The 19,711-nt window shown below is 38.1% G+C and overlaps 1 protein-coding gene across 3 annotated transcripts in view; it reads left to right on the top strand.

Moving 5' to 3' along the window:
* The window catches only part of PDSS2 (decaprenyl diphosphate synthase subunit 2), a 269,150-nt gene that overhangs the window by 110,954 nt on the left and 138,485 nt on the right, over positions 1–19,711 (top strand). For all 3 annotated transcript variants that reach the window (XM_046677266.1, XM_046677267.1, XM_046677268.1), the window contains exon 2: positions 5,375–5,509. In XM_046677266.1, coding sequence (XP_046533222.1) covers positions 5,375–5,509 — 135 coding nt within the window. The remainder of the gene's footprint in view (positions 1–5,374; positions 5,510–19,711) is intronic.

Here is a 19,711-nt window from a genome sequence, read left to right on the forward strand (position 1 = left end):
CTCTTGCCACATTTCGTTGTGATTTTTAATCCAGACTGTATTATCCCCAAGAAGGGAGACCAGAGCTCTCCAGGGCTCGCCGTCACCTCATCCACTGTCTGTTTAGCACTGTGCCTTACATGTAGTAAGCATTCACCACATTTTTGACTGAATAAATTTGAGAATACGAACTGTATTGCCCTCCCAGCTCGCATCCGTAGGTTTTGTTCTTCAGCGCCATGTGTGGCTGTATATGATTTCACCATCTTTGGGAGATGCTCCAGCTTGTCAGGGTCCCTCCTTAAGAGAGGCGCTGAGAATAAATCACAGTTTTCCAGATGAAGTATGACCCGAACTACATGAAACATGTTATCTCTGTAAGTTTAGAATCCTACGGGTTTTTTTATGCTCAGGAGCAAAATCTCATATTATCTTCTGGTTGTGGGCTAATTTTTGAGCTGTGGACGTTATCAATTTATCTTAGTGCTGTTTTTTCTAAAGGTGTTAATGAAGTGAGTTTAAAGAAGTGGTGTTTTGGAAACAGTTATTTAATTTACTCAAGCTGTTAACCTGTTCTCTGGATTGTTAACTACTGTCATACATGAAAATTAGTGGTCATAAGACGTACTTTGCTGACTCCTCTCTTGCTTTCTGTCAACCGGTCCACTACAGTTTCTTTTCCTGACCTTTTCAGTATCTTTTCCTGACCTTTTCAGTAATGCATTCTGAGAGTGGCAAGTGTCTCATGATGTTTGGATGGGGGATAGGGGAAGAATGCCCTGCCTTTGTTATTTCGGGAGATAGAAAAGGAAACAATATATTTAAAGTTTCAGGTGTACGTCATCATATTTCAATTTCCGTGTACACCACCTGAAGACTAATTACCATCCATGATAATACCATCTGTACACATGTGCCCTGTCACCTCTTTCACCCTCCTCCCTCCCTCTTTCCTCTCTAGTAACCACCAGTCTAATCTCTGTATCTCTGTGTTTGGTTGTCGTTGTTCTTGTCTTCTACGTATGAGTGAGATCATGCAGTGTTTGACTTTCTCCGTCTAACTTATTTCACTTAGCATAATACCCTCAGGGTTCATCCATGTTGTTGCAGATGACAAGATTTCATTTTTTTTCGTTGTTGTTGTTTAATTTTCTTGCTGGGGAAGATTCACCCTGAGCTAACATCTGTTGCCAGTCCTCTTTTTTTTTTTTTTGCTTAAGGAAGATTAGCCATGAGCTAACATCTGTGCCAATCTTCCTCTATTTTTTTTTGTACATGGGACTCTCCCACAGTGTGGTTGGTGAGTGGAGTAGGTCCAAACCTGGGGTCCAAACCTGCTAACCCAGCCGCCAAAGCGGAGCGTGCAGAACGTTAACCACTCGGCCATGGGGGAGGTCCAAGATTTTATCCTTTTTATAGCTGAGTAGTATTCTTTATCCACATCTTCTTTATCCATTCATCCCTTGATTGGCACTTAGGTTGTTTCCAAGTCTTGGCTATTGTGAATAATGCTGCAATGAATATAGGAGTGCATATATCTTTACACATTCGTGTTTTCATATTCTTTGGATAAATACCCAGCAGTGGAATAGCTGGATCATATGGTAGTTCTATTCTTAAGTTTTTGAGGAATCTCTATACTATTTTCCATAGTGGCTGCACCAGTTTACGTTGTATATGAGAGTTCCCTTTTCTCCACATCCTCTCCAACACTTGTTATTTCTTGTCTTATTAATTATAGCCATTTGGACTGGCATGAGGTGATATCTCATTGTAGTTTTGATTTGCATTTCCCTAATAATTAGTGATTTTGAACATCTTTTCATGTGCCTGTTGCCCATCTAGATATCTTCTTTGGAAAAATGGCTGTTCAGATCTTTTGCCCATTTTTCAACTGAGTTGTTTGTTTGTTGTTGAGATATATGAGTTCTTTATATATTTTGGATATTAACCCCTAATCAGATATGTAGTTCACAAATACCTTCTCCCAATTGTTAGGTTGTCTTTCCATTTTGTTGATGGTTTCCTTTGCTGTTCAGAAGCTTTTTAGTTTGATGTAGTCCCATTTATATTTTTCTTTCGCTTCCTTCGCCTGGTCAGACATGGTATTTGAAATTATACTGCTAAGACTGACGTTGAAGAGTGTACTACCTATGCTTTTTTCTAGAAGTTTTATGGTTTCTGGTCTTACGTTCAAGTCTTTAATCTGTTTTGAGTTAATTTTTGTGTATGGTGTAAGATAATGGTCTACTTTCTTTCTTTTCCATGTAGTTGTCCAGTTTTCCCAACACCATTTATTGAAGAGACTTTCCTTTCTCCATTGTATGTTCTTGACTACCTTGTTGGAAATTAGCTGTCCATAGATGTGTGGTTTTATTTCTGGGCTCTCGATTCTATTCCATTGATCTGTGTGTCTTGTTTTATGCCAATACCATGATGTTTTGATTACTATAGCTTTGTAGTATATCTTGAAATCAGGGAATGTGATGCCTCCAGTTTTGTTCTTTTTTCTCAGGATTCCTTTGGCTATTCAGGGTCTTTTGTTGTTTAGGATTCTTTGTTCTATTTCTGTGAAAAATGTCCTTGGAGCTTTGATAGGGATTGCATTGAATTTGTAGATTGCTTTAGGAAGTATGGCTATTTTAACTATGTTAATTCTTCCAGTCCACGACCACAGACTATCTTAAAAGGAAACAATATTTGTAGGAGATTATGCATGCTGGTAGAGTAGGGAAGACTTTGAGAGATACAAGGAGAAACAGAGCAGAAGAAAGAGAAAATCTAAGAGTTGAGGAGAAAATAGATGGCAAAAAAGTAATAAGGAAAGAGAATGTAATTTTATGATCACCTGATCACCTACCATGTGCTCTGTAGTGTTATATACTTTATTCATGTTGTCTCTGCCATACAATGACTATGGAAAGCAGATGTTGTTAATCTCATTTTATAGACAAGGTGACAGTCTCTGAGTCGTTCAGCTAGTCACTGGCAGAAGAATTTTTCAAACCTGGTTCTAAAGTGGGACTCTTCTAATTTGACTTAGCAAATAGTTTTGTACATGAGATGAAACAGATACAGAGTCATTAGAGCATAATGGTTAAGAGTGTATATAGACTCTGGAGCCAATCGGCCAGTGTTCAAATCCTGACTCTATCAAGGCTCTAACACCTACTGGCTTTGCTATCTTGGCCAGTTGCTTGATCTCTCTGTGTGCCTCATTCTCCTCATCTGAAAATCAGGGTAGTTATGGTGCCTTCCTCTTAAAATTGTTGTGAAGTAATTTAGTTAATATATATTATAATGCATAGAACAGTTCCTGGCATATAAAGCACTATGTAAGCGTTTGTTGCTATTGTTGTTGTTGTTGTTGTTGTTATTATTATTATTATTAGTTTGTGTATGTCTCTCCTGTGAAAGGTCCCGTCTCTGTGAACTATGAGGAAGATGTTGTCAGAACTGTTGCCAGAGCTGTTTCATTGGCCTAACTTGGTCAGACTTATTTCAAGTTTCACCTCTTAGAATTCTGACTGTGTCATTATGTCCTTCATCCCTAACCAGGCCCAACCCACAAAATACACACACACACACACATACACACACGCACACACAGCCTTACCTTCCTCTTTTCCCTTTCTAGAATTAAGAGCCAGTCAGACTTTCTCTTTAGTATTATTGTACAACAGGGAAGAATAAAAGATTCACTGTAAATAATGCATAAATAAAGATCTAGTAGCGTAAGTTAAAACTTGTAATTCAAAGCAGAAAATTTAGAAAGAGCTCCCATTTTGCATTTTCTTTTTCCAAAATAGGGTGCTTCCCAGCCTCCCTGCAATTAGGTCTATAGGATTTAAGTAGATTGTTAAATGATAATAAAGAGCTTTAAACATTACTGATGATTCTTTGTTTCTATTGTGATATAGCTTAGTTACCTTAAATTAGCTTACTTTTCCTAGGAAATTAGAACTTCTTTTTAAAAGTCATTAACCCCTCTAACTTGCTGAAGATCACTTACTAGATTGAGGAGAAAATATAAATAGAGAAAGAGCTGTAACTGTTACTTTGCAGAGAGCCTGAAGAACTGTCTTTCTTGAAACTAATGAAAGAGTAAGAACGGGCCCTTTTAAAAATTTCTGTTTGGAGGTATGAGGGTGAAGATTTTTCTCTTTTTTTTTTTTTTCTTTTTCTTCTCCCCAAAGCCCCTCAGTACATAGTTGTATATTCTGGTTGTGAGTGCCTCTAGTTGTGGCGTGTGGGACGCCGCCTCAGCATGGCCTGATGAGCAGTGCCATGTCCACACCCAGCATCCAAACCTGCAAAACTCTGGGCCACCGAAGCGGAGCGCAAACTTAACCACTTGGCCATGGGGCCAGCCCCAAGATTTTTCTTAAGTAATGGACTAACTCATCAATTTTGGCTATGTTAACTTAATTCATTTAAATTGATTCTTTGTTCAGAATTCACCAAGGAAGTCTTAATAATTCAATGAAGTATTATAATACAAATTTTTAATGTTTTTTCACCACATTCAAGAGCTATATTTGTATATTATTTATGTATGCTGTAATGTAATCTATTTTATTAGTGCCCATGAACATTGTTCTAAATATTAATTTATTATAATATATTGCCCGTAGTTTTCTTTCTTTCTTTTTTAACAATGCCATTTAGTTCTTGTATGACAGCCACTTGTAATACTTAAAAATAATGTATTCCTGGAAAGTATTCCTGACCTTAGTTATAGTAGAAATTATAAAAATTCAATCTTCATAGCAAAAAAAGGTGACATACTAAGTTAAAGCCTTATTTTGTGTAGAATGATAATTCTTTGCGTAAGTAATAGGAAATGGCAAGATTTTTGCTGATGGCATTCATTTCCATTTTACTTATCAAATAAATTTTTGAGTCATTTGGATTTGGTTTAATCCTTTCATTCTCTGAGCTTCTTCTCTACCTGTGAAGGCAGAAATTGCTTTTTACCACTCCCCCTTACCACCGTCATCACCAGATAATATCACTGCATCCGAGCTGTACAATTTGTATTTCAGTTGCTATCAACTCCACGAAGCAGTTTAAACTATGCGTTCCTGTTGTTATCAGAGCAAACGCTAAAGATTACGAGGTAGGTTAGAGACAGTGGGAAAACCCAGAAAGGAGGAGGAAGCTCTATCGATCCTGACAATTTGAGATTGTCACTTTTAAAACCAGCCATAGGTTTCTCTAGTTTCCTGAACTCATTGCCTCCCCCTATTAACTTTCTTCCCCCGGTCCTGTTTCTTTTCAGCAAGTCCCATTGTCCGAATTTGGAAGTATGGATGTGCTTGCAGCAGTTTTTGACCTTGATCTGACTGATCCTGTGAGGGTGTGTTAATCCTCTTTTCTCTTTCCTTGTTGGCAGGGGGCTTGTGTACGACAGCCGGCATAACCTGCAGTTGAGGGGCTTGGTGGTGCTACTTATTTCTAAAGCAGCTGGGCCCAGCAGCATGAAGGCTTCATGTCAGAACTATGACATGGTCAGTGGGATCTACTCGTGGTAAGAAGAAATTAGTCTTTTAATGTTGCTCGCTAAATTGTGTTTCCTTTTACTGAGCAGTGGTCACTGGAAATCATTGTTTAGTTCTTTGTCACTCCCTGATTCAAAGATAGATTAAAATATTTCATAAGGTTAAAAAATGGATTTTTATTGTTCTTAATAAATCTGATCATCTTGGCTGCTCCGTGCATAACTCTGGTAAATCTCCCCATACGTTTATGTCAAATACTTTCATTTCTACCTTGGGCATTTACAATGTTCTTTTCATCACTAACCCTCCTCTCCCAACATGGTATCATTGTATCTCTGTAGGGTCCTCTCTGTCCCTTAGTCCAGGATTGATGATTTTTAAACCTACTCAAAATGATATACCTACCTGTAAAAGAATGATGTAGCTACCATTTTAGGAGAAGTAGTCTACTTCAGTGCTGTATCAGTTACTTTATTTTCAGTATTTATATGGTGAAGAAGTTTTTACTGAAGTTTCTGGAATAAGAGATTTTTATATCTCACATTTAGATTAAAAAATAAATTTATGAGTGTGTATTAGTCATTTTTGCTACATGTGAAACAAACTTAAAATTTTCAGTTTTATTTTTTTAAAAAATCACTGCATATTTTTTAGTAACAATATAGCAGCAATAGCTTTATTTAATCTTAGCAGTGTGCTTGAGACTGTGGTAAAAGCCTGTGTGGAGGTAACAATCTGCAAGTAGACTTTGGCACGTCAAATTAAAGCTACCCTAAAACAAGGATGACAAGGAAATTTTCCTCACAAAAAGAAGCATTTCCAGGAACTTTGACTTATGGCTAATATAGCTTATTGATTTACTTAAAAAATCAGTCCACATCGTAGATTTTTTTTTATTTCTAGAAGTCTTAACCATAAATGTTTTTTTCTTCTGTGATATTTAGAGATGACTATCGCTTGCCAGCTGTGAAGTCCAATGATCCTTCCTCACTAATAAGCAAGCTAAGATTATTACTGTTGTGTCTACAAATGGCCCCTCCTCCAGCCACAATAATTTTGCAGACCTTCTACCATTTATCTGCACAAGTATCTTCAGTGGAAGAGATATCTTGGGGTCATTTTCAGTTCCTACTCAACTTTGAAATAATTTATATTTGTTTAGTGCTTTGTAGGTTACTGATCATTTTAATGACAGTTATCCCATGTGATCCTTACAATAATGGCATAGGTGAGAATTGTTATACTTATTTTATTCTTGAGAAAACTGAGATTCAAAAATCTTGAGATTCTTTCAAGGTGACACAGTTGGCAAATGAGAAAAGTTGAGGCTCTAAGTATAGTTCTCTTCCTTCCAAATCTCATGGGTTTTTTTCTTGATTCCATTCCACTTTCCTAGTCTGATTCAAAGAATTGACTTCACTTGTAGACTAGATAAGCCATTAAATTAATACACCAAAAAAGATCTTGTAAGTATATCTTTAAAAGCTTCTGACTGGGAAACAACCTGGCAAGCCTTTAATACATCTACATCCTTCCCCCAGCCTGTTTGAATGTGAGCTCAGAACTTTACCTTATAAATTTTGTGGAAAATTCTTGGCTGAGTTTAGATGAAATAACTAGAGAAAATACATAAAGATCTCCAATGAATACCAATAACCTGTTAGTCCCTGGAAACGAAACAGACCTCACATCCCACTGTATCCCGTGTCTCTGTTTCTTGCTAGGGATTCTATTGGTTTTCAGTTGGCCGACTTTGACCCTGCTTCATTGTTCAGTCATCCTGGCTTGCATTTGGAGAACCATACAGACCTCTAATGAACACTAGCTACGTTTTCTTATGTCTAATCCGAAAGTAACCCTTGGAAAGTACTATTTGACACGTGATAGGTGTTCAATAAATATTTACTGCATAAACGAATCATCCCCATTTTACAGAAAAAGAAACTGATACTGAGATCAATATTTGTCTAAAATCCTCTTGGTAGAAAGTGATAGAGTTTGGATTTAAATCCTGGTTTTCCTCTAAACTGTGTACCCTTTCTACACTGCAGGTGCCGTTGTTTGTATGTCCACAGTGCACTGTGATGTGGCCTCATGTTTCGAATTTCTTATCTAGCCTCTAAGAAACAGCTGCATCGCCTTCTGATCCTTCACGAGAACATAGTGCATTTGGTATACGGTCATTGTAATATGAGCAGTTGTAACAGAACTTTGCAAAAGAGTAGGTGGTACATTATGAATATAAAAATTTTTCTGAATAACATAAATGGGTTCATACCCAAGTGTATAGAATCCACAATTACGTTTAGGGAATAATCCTGGTGTGTGGTTCTAGGCTATTTTCTGTAATCAGACTTGATCTAGTAAGTCAGTGTGATGCTTGGGTGTTTTACACAGTTCTTAATGTGAAAATATAATTTGACATAGTATTATGAGAGGCCGTTAATTTGTTTCTCTATCACTGAAGTCATTTGTTTGGCTCCTGCTTCCTTAATTGTTCAAGCGTAACTTCTGCTGGAGGCTTGCATCTATGATGCTACAGTGAATTATTTAACATTTGAGGGAAGTACTGATTTAGGAACGTTAACATTCACCTCCAAACTACTGGGATTTGCATTGTTGGTGGTGTTCTCTCATAAACTTGACTTTGATGTCAGATAATGGAACCTGAGTAAATTACCTAAGGGACGAAAAGTGAGTTAGGTGACCTCTTTTGTTTGGCCTAAGGATATAACTGATAGGTATGACTTGTGGCTGTGTCTAGTGAAATTATAACATAATGGCCAAGAGAGGTAGAATTTAGGCTAAAATGTAATAAGTACATTTTGAAAAGAGACTCACATTTATAAAAATGTACTATAAATGTCTACCATAGCAACAAGACTATGGGCTTTAGGTTTATTCCACCAACTCTGACTTTTAAAAAATTGGTTACAGGGGGCCGGCCCGTGGCCGAGTGGTTGAGTTCGTGCGCTCCACTGCGGCGGACCAGGGTTTCACCGGTTCGGATCCTGGGCACGGACATGGCACCGCTCATCAGGCCATGCTGAGGTGGCGTCCCACATGCCGCAAATAGAAGGACCTGCAACTAAGATAAACAACTATGTACCGGGGGTGGGGAGGGGGGGGGGGGGGGGGATTTGCAGAGATAAAGCAGAAAAAAAAAAAAAAGATTGGCAACAGTTGTTAGCTCAGGTGCCAATCTTAAAAAAAAATTGGTTACCAACATGGTCAGGCAAAAAAGTATTACCAAATTTGCAAATATCCCTAGCCACAGCTTAGAAAATAAGTTCAGAAGTTCCTTTTCTATTAATGATAGGATATTGTTACTTTATGTACAAAATATAGATCATTGTAATATATTATACATAGTATTAAAAAATATAGACATCTAATATAACAAGATTATTAAGTTTAAAGAAATTCAGATGAATTTTTTTGACTAGTGGTTCAGCTTTCTCAGTTGTGTTAGCAAGAATCGAATCAATTATTTCTCATCTAACAGTTATAAACAGACCACATATTTTCATTCTACCTTCATTCCCTGAAATTTCCCAACACCGCTTGTTAACTGTGTTAGAACAGATTGAAGCGAGTTTGCCAAACACATTTTCTTTTCTCTCCGAATATCCAGCTAGACTGTATTTCCCAGCCTCCCTTGTAGTTGGCTGGGCCGTGTGACTGAGATCTAGCCAATAGAATATGAGCAGAAGTGATAGTTACTGTTTTCTGATCATAAAAATCTTACATTTGAATACTCCTAGAGCAAATGATCTTTCAAGTGACCTATTCAAGATGAGAGGTGCCACCTACATCCCTGAGTCACTCTTGGAGGAGAGCCACCTGCCCAGCGGGAATATCCATATAGACTTGATGTATGAGAGGAAAAAAATCTGTTTCTTAAACCGCTTGAACTTTAGGGTTTATCTGTTAACATTTTTTAATTATTTTATTTTAATTGATATATCTTTACTGTTTCTGTCACCTGGTTACCCTAGAGAATTTGGTCATCTTTGATTACTCTCACTCTTTTACTTTCCATACCCAACAAACCACCAACTCATTAGTTTCTCCAAGTCTCTTTTTCTTTCTTTCCATTCACTGCTTTCCTACTTCAGCCCTTTGTTACCTCTTGTCTAGACTTTAGCAATGGCTATCTATCTGGTCTCCCTGTCTCTAGACGTTCCTCCTTCAAATTTTACCATTAGGTCTTGTTAAATTGAGCACCCTACAGTCCTGCTTGGATCACTCATTAAGCAAATACTTATTAGGTACTTACTATGTGCCAGGCACTATCCTTGGTGCAGGAGATACAAGCTGAATAGTGCATAATACTTGCCCTCAGCAGCCTTATTAGCATCAAGCCAGGGAACACAGAAGTTTCCAAACAACTGTAATACAATGCTACAGATGCTGTAAGTAGAGTATTAACAGAGTTCTGTGGAGGAATTAAGTATATTGGGTGGAGAAAAGGAGAAAATTTCAGAAAAAGGGCCCATTTGAGCTTTACAAAATAAGGAAGTTATAAGTGAGTTTTGAAGGTCACTAGGAGGTCATCAGTTGGAGGAAAGCAGGTAGGCAAGGGGCTCAGGAAAAGGTGGTTGTGGGGGCCGGTCCCCTGGCCAAGTGGTTAAAGTTCTGTGTGCTCTGCTTCGGAGGCCTGGAGTTTGCGGGTTTGGATCCTGGGTGCAGACCTACTCCGCTCGTCAACTATGCTGTGGATGCATCCCACATACAAAGTAGAGGAAGTTTGGCACAAATGTTAGCTCAGAGCAAATCTTCTTCAAGCACAAAAGGAGGAGGATTGGCAACAGATGTTAGCTCAGGGCGAATCTTCCTCACAAAATAAATAAATAAATAAAGGTGGTTGTATCCTAGGCAAAGTACGGAAGTAACTGGCTGACCAAAGACATGGGGTATGGAAGTCTATAGCAGGGCCCAGAACAGTGCTGGCACTGTAAGAGGCACTCAGGGCATAATTGTCATCTGAGTATATGAATTTATAGAACAGAGACTAGTTTCATTATGTATGTGTGTAGGTGTTATGGATTGAATTGTGTCCCCCCAAAATTCATAGATTGAAGTCCTAACCCCTAATACCTCACAAAGTGAGCTTATTTGGAGATAGAGTCTTTACAGAGGTAATCAAGTTAAAATGAGGTCATTAGAATGGGCCCTCATTCAGTATAACTGATGTCCTTATAAAAAAGGAGGAAATTAGGACAGACATGCATATACAGCGAGAACACTCTGTGACCATGCAGATGGCCATCTACAAGACAAGGAGAGAGACGTGGAACAGGTTCTACCCTCACAGCCCTAGCAAACTAGAATATTATGGAATAGAGATGAGCAGATGGCATAGAAAAGAGAGGTTGAAGTCAGATTGTGACGGGCCTAAAGAATTAGGGCTGTATCCTGAGGAATAGCGGGGAGCCATCCAAGAGGCAGCAGAGTAGACTAGGAATCTGGAAACAGACCACATCACTTACCAGCTGTGCCTCAGCACATACTTCAGAGGCTGGATTTGAGGATTAAGTGAGTGAATAGAGTAACGCATAGCATAGTGAGCATTCTGTGAGTGTTTGCTCTTACTCACAGCTATTGTAAATGTCTTTAAGCAAAAGAGCTGCATTAATATATCTGTAATATAATTAGCTTAGGAGAGAAGCCAGAGGGTTGAAGTCCAAGAGGTAGAGAGAATCAGCCAAGGGGTTACTGAGTCGTCTAGGCAAGAGCTGCAAGGGAAAACAGAGACCTGGAGAGATTATGGGGTTTTTACCCGAAGCAAGAGGTTAGAAATTGGCTGAGCCAGATTCAGACCCATTAGGTCCTCTGATTTCATGCCTTTTTTCTACCGACATTTCCCAATTTGTGCTCCAAGGCTGAAGATGTATGTAGCTAGGTGTTCAGTGGGACAAAGGTCCTGTGGTCAAGAAAGTTTGGGCATGCCAGGTTAAACAAAGTTAAAAAGATTTCTTCATTTCAGAGATCTCCAGAGTTGTTATGTACGTATGGCATGCATCATGAATCTTTAAGAAGAGATGTTGTTTCCCAGTTATTTGACTACAGAGCCCCTTAACCCCTGTCAGCAGCACTTCTTGTGGAATGCTGCACAAGTTTGGTAGTTGGTATTCTATTTCAGGGTGCCTAACTTTGAACCCTAATGGGAACTCTATGAGGCAGAAATAGTTTCACCAGTGAGAGAACTGAAACTCAGAGAGGTGAAGTGACTTTCTGAGATCCTACATTAAGTGATCAAAAAGGAGAAGAAATAGATCATACTGGTTATAAATTACCTTAGTTCAAATCCTTGCTCTATCACTTATTAACTGTGTGACCCCAGACAAGTTAGGTAACCTCTCTGTGCCTCATGGGTTCGTCAGGTGGATTGAAGAAGACAATATGAGTAAAACACTTAGAACAGTGCCTTGTACATAGAATGTGCTTAAAAAGTGTTGTCTCTCATTGTTATTCCAGACCCCATCATGCTGCTGTGTCCTCTGCTAGACTCCTCACTCCTCCAGGGCAGTCACTTGGCTTTGTACGTCTTATATCTCACCAGTGCCTTGGACGTAGTATTCTTTTAAATCTTTGTCTGGACGACTGAATCTTCAGCATAACATAAGTGCTCTAGACCAGAATGAACATTTGAATCACACATTTCTCGCGTGTGTGCCTTTCAGAGTAGTTTAAGGTGGCCTGTGACTTCAGCGACTGTATCTTACTATGTCCTCTCCAGCCTCTGATTCCAGGTGTGAGCTGTAATCAGACTCCAGAGCGCTGCTCATGGAACAGTCTTAATTGTTTACTCCGTTGTTATGTAAAACAGCATATAATGTGAGATTTAAAGAAGGGGAGGGAAAGTGTTAGTGGAATATCACAAAAAATGACACAACGTTAAGAAAATATTGCAGAATATCTGAAATTTTTAGAATCCCATCAAAAGTTTGTTTTATTTTTTCCTTCATGTTTCAGTGTATTCCTTCCTTACTACATTGTCTTTACTCCCCTCTGTATCTGCAGCTTCTGTCCTGCTGTCTGCATGGCTTGGAGTTTTGCTGATAGGTTTTGGACTCCTCTGAGTTTTTGTGGCCCCCCGCTCCATCTCCTCTAAGCAGCAGATGGAGGAGAAGAAGCTGCTGCTGGGGGACCAGTGCAGAGAGAGTGTTCCCATGGCCATCAGAATTGTAGCAGAGCCGCCCGACCTCTGGAACCACAAGGCACACCTGCCATTTTCAGGCATAACCGCTAAGTTTAATTAAAGCTCTGCAGTGTCCTGGGACGTGCGTTCATTTATAGATGTGTTATCACCTTCTCCTTGCCCACCTTGCTCTGTCTCTTCTCTGTTTGCTAGAAACACATTCAGTGATAAGTAGAACCTGCAAGAATGAAAAAGCATTAAATGAGTCAAAATTAAAGTGATTGTTGGTATTCCTGCCTTTTAGGTGGTCTCTTGCCCAAGACACTTATGGGTGCTGACAGATTTTAAACCACGCGAATTCTGTTTGTAAAACAAGTACTTCTGTTTTATTACTTATTTGACTTCTGGGTGGCAGGTGAGCTGATGAATAAGAATAAACTTATGGACTGATTATTTTCTGTATTTATTTGTAATGCTGATAAGACAAGACTGTGTGCTTTATGTGCTCTTAAACATAGTTCGGGGCTGGCCCGGTGGCATAGTGGTTGAGTTTGCACACTTCGCTTCGGTGGTCTGGGGTTCACAGATTCAGATCCCAGGTGTAGACCTACACACTGCTCATCAAGTCATGCTGTGGCACTGTCCCACATACAAGGTGGAGGAGAATTGGCACAGATGTTAGCTCAGCAATAATCTTTCTCAAGCAAAAAGAGGAAGATTGGCAACAGATGTTAGCTCAGGGCCAATCTTCCTCACCAAAAAAACAAAAAACAACATAGTTCAGATGATCCATTTTTTCCGTATTACCCCAGCATTCTGCATATTCCTAGCACATAGATGGCAGTCAATGACTATTTGATCATGGCTGAACAATAATAATGATAGTTTAACTAATAAAACATGACAAAGGGCCAAGTTTTAATAAACGCGTCAGTTGAAGATCTTATGAATCAGGAAGGAGAAGACAACACAACACAAAAATGGACGAAAGACATGAATAGGCTGTTCAGTGAAGAAGAATCATGCATGGTTAGTAAACAAAAGGGGAAAAAGCCTGGACCTCCTCATTAAGGGCACATTAAAACAAGAATCACAGTTTTCCCCTGTCCGATTGGCAAAGATTAAGAAGTTTGATACCCAGTGTTTGTGTGTGAGGAGGTAGACACCTGAATGCTTTGTGAATATGGACATTAATTAATACAGTTGCTATAGAGCAATTGGTAGTAGCTATAAATTTTATTTTAATTCAGCTATCCTTTGATTTAGCAAAATTGTGTATTGACGTATTAACATCTCAAAGATGTATGTATGAGAATGCTGTTTGTAGCATACTTTGCAAGAACAACAAAAAAGGAAACAACCAAAGTGTCCACCAGTAGGGCACGTTATGTTATTGATGCAAGGGAATATCAAATTATCATTTAAAAGAATTACCAAGATCTGTATGTGCCAATCTGTAAAGATCTCAAAGAACATATAAAAAAAAGCAAGATGCAGAAACACATTATAGTTTGATCCCATTGGGACTTGAGTGGCAGGCAGTGGATTTTTATATGCATGGAAAGTGCTTTGAAGGAGACACACAGAGCTGTTAATAGAGGTCACCTCTGGGGAGGGGCAATTGCAGGGGGAAGTGGGATGAGAGACTTTAACTGTTCATTTTATGTCCTCTTCAGTGGTCTGAATTATTTTTAGCTGTGTACGTGTTTTACTTGTGCACTTTTTGTGTGTGTGTGAGGAAGATTGGCCCTGAGCTAACATCTGTTGCCAGTCTTCCTCTTTTTAAAAAATTTTTTTTATTGAGGTTTAAATAGATTACAACCTTGTGAAATGTCAATTGTACATTATTATTTGTCAGTCACCTTATAGGTGCTCCCGTTCACCGTTTGTGCCCACCCCTCATCGCCCTTCCCCTTGGTAACCATTAAATAGTTCTCTTTGTCCATGTGTTTGTTTATCTTCCACATGAGTGAAATCATACAGTGTTTGTCTTTCTCTATCTGGCTTATTTCGCTTAACATAATACCCTCAAGGTCCATCCATGTTCTTGTGAATGGGACGATTTTGTCATTTTTTTTGGCTGAGTAGTATTCCATTGTGTATATGTACCATATCTTCTTTATCCAATCATCAGTCCATGGGCACTTAGGTTGCTTCCACATCTTGGCTATTGTGAACAGTGCTGCAATGAACATAGTGGTGCATGGATCTCTTTGAATTGCTGATTTCAAGTTCTTTGGATAGATACCCAGTAATGGGATAGCTGGGTCATATGGTATTTCTGTTTTCAGTTTTTTGAGAACTCTCCATACTGTTTTCCATAGTGGTTGCACCAGTTTGCATTCCCACCAGCAGTGTATGAGGGTCCCCTTTTCTCCACAACTTCTCCAACATTTGTTATTTTTTGTCTTGGTTATTAAAGCCATTCTAACGGGTGTAAGGTGATATCTTAGTGTGGTTTTGATTTGCATTTCCCTGATGATCAGTGATGTTGAGCATCTTTTCATGTGCCTATTGACCATCTGTATATCTAATTTGGAGAAATGTCTGTTCATATCCCCTAACTATTTTTTGATCAGGTTGATTTTTTGTTGTTGAGTTGTGTCAGTTCTTTATATATTATGGAGATTAACCCTTTGTTGGATATATGATTTACAGATATTTTTTTCCCAGTTGGTGGCTTGTCTTTTTGTTTCAATCATATTTTCCCTTACCTTGTAGAAGCTCTTTAGTCTGATGAAGTCCCACTTATTTGTTTTTTCTTTTGTCTCCCTTATCTAAGAAGACATGGTGTCCGAAAAGATCCTTTTAAGACCAATGTCAAAGAGTGTACTGCCTATATTTTCTTCTAGAAGTTTTATGGTTTCAGGTCTTACCTTCAAGTCTTTGATCCATTTTGAGTTTATTTTTGTGTATGGTGTAAGATAATGGTCTGCTTTTATTCATTTGCATGTGGTTGTCCAGTTTTCCCAACACATTTATTGAAGAGATTTTCCTTCCTCCATTTTATGTTCTTAGCTCCCTTGTCGAAGATTAGCTGTCCATCGACGTGTGGTTTTATTTCTGGGCTTTCAATTCTGTTCCATTGATCTGTATGTCTGTTTTTGTAACAGTACCATGCTGTTTTGATTACTATAGCTTTGATAGCATATTTTGAAGTCAGGGATTGTGATGCCTCCAGGTTTGTTCTTTTTTCTCAGGATTACTTTAGCAACTCAGGGTCTTTTGTTGCCCCATATGAGTTTTAGGATTCTTTGTTCAATATCTGTGAAGAATGTCATTGGGGTTCTGATTGGGATTGCATTGAATCTGTTGATTGCTTTAGGTAATATGGACATTTTAACTATATTTATTCTTCCAATCCATATGCATGGGATGTCTTTCTGTTTCTTTACGTCATCATCAATTTCTTTCACTAAAGTCTCGTAGTTTTCATTGTATAGGTCTTTCACTTCCTTGGTTAAATTTATTCCAAGATATTTTATTCTTTTTCTTGCAATTGTAAATGGGATTGTGTTCTTGAGTTCTCTTTCTATTAGTTCATTATTAGAGTATAGAAATGCAACTGATTTTTCTAAGTTGATTTTGTACCCTGCAACTTTGCTGTAATTATTGATTATTTCTAATAGCTTTCCAATGGATTTTTGAGGGTTTTCTATATATAAGATCATGTCATCTACAACAGTGAGAGTTTCACTTCTTCATTGCCTATTAGTCTTCCTCTTTTTGCTTGAGGAAGATTGTTGCTGAGCTAACAGCTGTGCCAATCTTCCTTTATTTTGTTAGGGCTGCCATCACAGCATGGCCTGAGGAGCAGCCCTGGGACCACACCCAGGATCCAAATCTGCAAACCCTGGGCCACTGAAGTGAAGCACACAAACTTAACCACTACGCCACTGGGCTGGCCCTACTTATGCACTTCTTAAAAACTGGTGAAAACTGGTTGGATGAAGGCAGTTAGCTTAGAAACTCTATCCTGCTATTGAAATAAGGGCTTTAGAGTACCTGAGCTGACTTGAACTTTTATCTTTTGCTCTCTTGGACAGGATCAAATATCCTATGAAAATGCATAAACTATAGTTTTTTTCTAAATAAAGAAAGCATAAATGAAGCAAAAAAAAGTGAGATCTTTAGATTAACTGTCTTAGGTTTACTATCCATGTTAAAATGGATACCATCAGTTTCTTGGTAACTGTGCTGTCTTCATTCAACTCAGTATATTATTCCATTGATTAAGATTAGTTTAATGATATACATGCTAAGGTAATTGTTGGGCTTTGAGAACTAATCACAAAAAAAACCATTATAAACATATCTATAAGTTAAATCTAGAAAACAGCTTAAAATCAAATTACTGATCTCAACATTAATTTCGCCTCTAAGTGAGACGTGGTCAGGCTTGGTGTGCTGCTAGAGGAAGTGGTGGTAGAATACTTGGTGGCCTAAATAAAATCTTAATTTAAGGAAAGAAGTGGAAAAGACAAAAAGCTGTGAAAGAAGCAAATTTTGGAGTTTTTTAAATTTTTAAATTTAGGGAATTGGTCTTGGTCTCAGCTGCCAATATTGTAGTTCATAATTTATCATTTTAATGCGGTACTAATTAGCTTTTGATGACTTCTAATTATAGTGACAATAGGCTGTGACTGTCAATCCTCACCTTCATACCACACATTTGAATTTGTCTAGTGCGTAAATACCAAAGTTAACAAACCACATTTCCCTTGGGGATTGACCAAATCAAAAAACATCTTAAGAAATGAGGCTTAAGTAGGAGCATGTTTAATCATATTATTTATTTAGAGCTCAATTATATTAAGGTGAAATAATTAACATTGAAATGTATAGCATGTAAAAAGTTATGGTCATTATTATTTTTTTAAGATGATATGTGTAAATGCATAGAAAAGAGTATGAAACAGACCTCACCCACCTGATCCTAACAGTGGTCGGAGGAAGTGGGGAGGAGGGAAGATTGGGGACAGGTACAGGGGAGTAGTCAAAGGGGACTTTGTATGTTATATTTCAGTTTTTTTAATAAAGAGAATCTATTCATATTATTTTTGTATAATTAAAATTAACTTGAAAGTTAAAAGGAATTTATATTTCATATACTTAAAGGCAATTAAAACTTATATGAAAATGTATCTTTTTATACTACAAGAACCTTGAAAATGAGGAGTGCTTATTGACCGACAATGATTTAAAATGATTATGCTGAATAATTGAATTTAGAGTAGGCTTTTGAAGATAATTTCCTGAAGATATTTCAGCTCCTTTTCAGAGATTTCTCAAGAGATGAAAGCATGTGCAGTTTGATTACATATTCCTATTGATTGCATTCCACTTACAACAATAAAAATAAACTCCAGATACAAATCTAGCAATATTACTAATTCATTACAACTAGTACTTATTTTCTTCATTAACTTTTTATTGTTATTTTCAACTTACGCAGCATGCACAAATGTAGCAATTATATGTTGAGCAAGAAAAGGGAAGGCTCTTTATGTTCAACATACTGTACATCGGAAGTCATTACTTTACCAGAGCTGTTGGAAAAACACAAAATAAGAACAACCTCTTACAAAACAAGTATAATTAACCACAAAAAGTAGGTGGGCTCAGCTACTAATCTACTCAGCTGAGAGTTTATCGTATATAAATATCTTGATATAGATTAGCCTGCCTGACTACATCACAGCAAAAAACAAGCTGCATAAATTGTTTGGTTAATGGTGAGAAAGTTTAGATCTTTTCCTTAGAGAAGGGGTATATGTTGATTAGTAAGAAGCCACAGTCAAAGGCATTGTGCAGTGTCTAATTCTGCCTTTTAAACTATGCTTAATTCTTGACATTCATCATAGTAAAAATGTTAGTTCTATGCAGTAAAATACTTGCAGTCTTGCAGTCACTTAAAATGTTTAATGGCAGAGTTTGCCTAATCATTTCAAGAGTTAACGCTGATCCTTTGAACCCAAACTCAAGGCACCCTCAGTGGTAAACAGTATGGTGTAATAGAGACATGGGTAAAGGGCCAGAGATCTGGGTTCTTGCCCCAAATCTGTAAGTGATTAGTTATTTGACCTTAAGCAAGTCACCTAATCACTCTGTGTGATTACTTATCTATAACATGGGGATAACAATGGGCTTCAAGTCAGGGAACTTAACAGGGCACATATCCAGCTAGAATCGAGTAGCTTGTAGTCCAATATAGCACATCCTGACCACCTCCTCTCTGCAAGGCACAGGACTGAGCATTGAGGAAACGCAAATATTAATAAGAAATAGTCTTTGGCCTCAAGTGACAAGGTAAGGAAACAATTTATGCATCTGGTAGCCTTCTCACACTATTGATGCAATTTTGTTTCTAGAACTCTATTTCTAGAACTTAACTTATAGAGCTATAGCCATATTCACTATGGGGTCTGCAGTCTACCCATGTCCACTGGCAGCCCTTTGTTTAAAGACAGATGGTCCTTAACACCTCTCATGTAAGATGCTGGGTAAGAACTGGCATCTACAGGAGGCTTAGTGCCTGAGGAATTCCTTTCTCACTATGCTCTTCGTCTCACTCTTGGACAGTGTAGCTGGGTGGTGGTAATAGAGGCAAAGAGAGCAGATTCTCCACTTCCTTATCTCTAACTCTGTCATCCTTCCTCTCTGTAATTGCTGGCATCTTGACTCTCCATTTTCTATGATTAAGATTCCCTCATTCCCTCCTCTTCTGCTCAGGTTTTTAAGTGGAGTGAAATATCCTTAATTCTTCATTGGTGACCCATTCCCTACAGGGTTAAATACAAATTCTTTAACATAGCAACAGGCACTTCCTAGCAGCCCTAGAGTAGAAGTGAAGAAAATTAAAGCGTCATAGTGATTTTTCTTTGCCCACCAAGAAAAGGGTATGTGCAAAAGAATGGTTGACCTAATAAAGTTGTTTAGGCTTGATCAGGAAGGAAGCAAGGCTGAGGGAGTCCAAAATTAGGGAGAAAATAGTGATCAAGGACTGGAGATCATGATGATTCATATTATAGGAGTAGAAGTGTAATGTGGTGAGAGAGCTGAGAGGTTAGGAGGTTGTAGATAGTAG

The sequence above is a fragment of the Equus quagga genome, chromosome 11 (genome assembly GCF_021613505.1).
Source record: "Equus quagga isolate Etosha38 chromosome 11, UCLA_HA_Equagga_1.0, whole genome shotgun sequence".
NCBI classification, from domain to species: domain Eukaryota; kingdom Metazoa; phylum Chordata; class Mammalia; order Perissodactyla; family Equidae; genus Equus; species Equus quagga.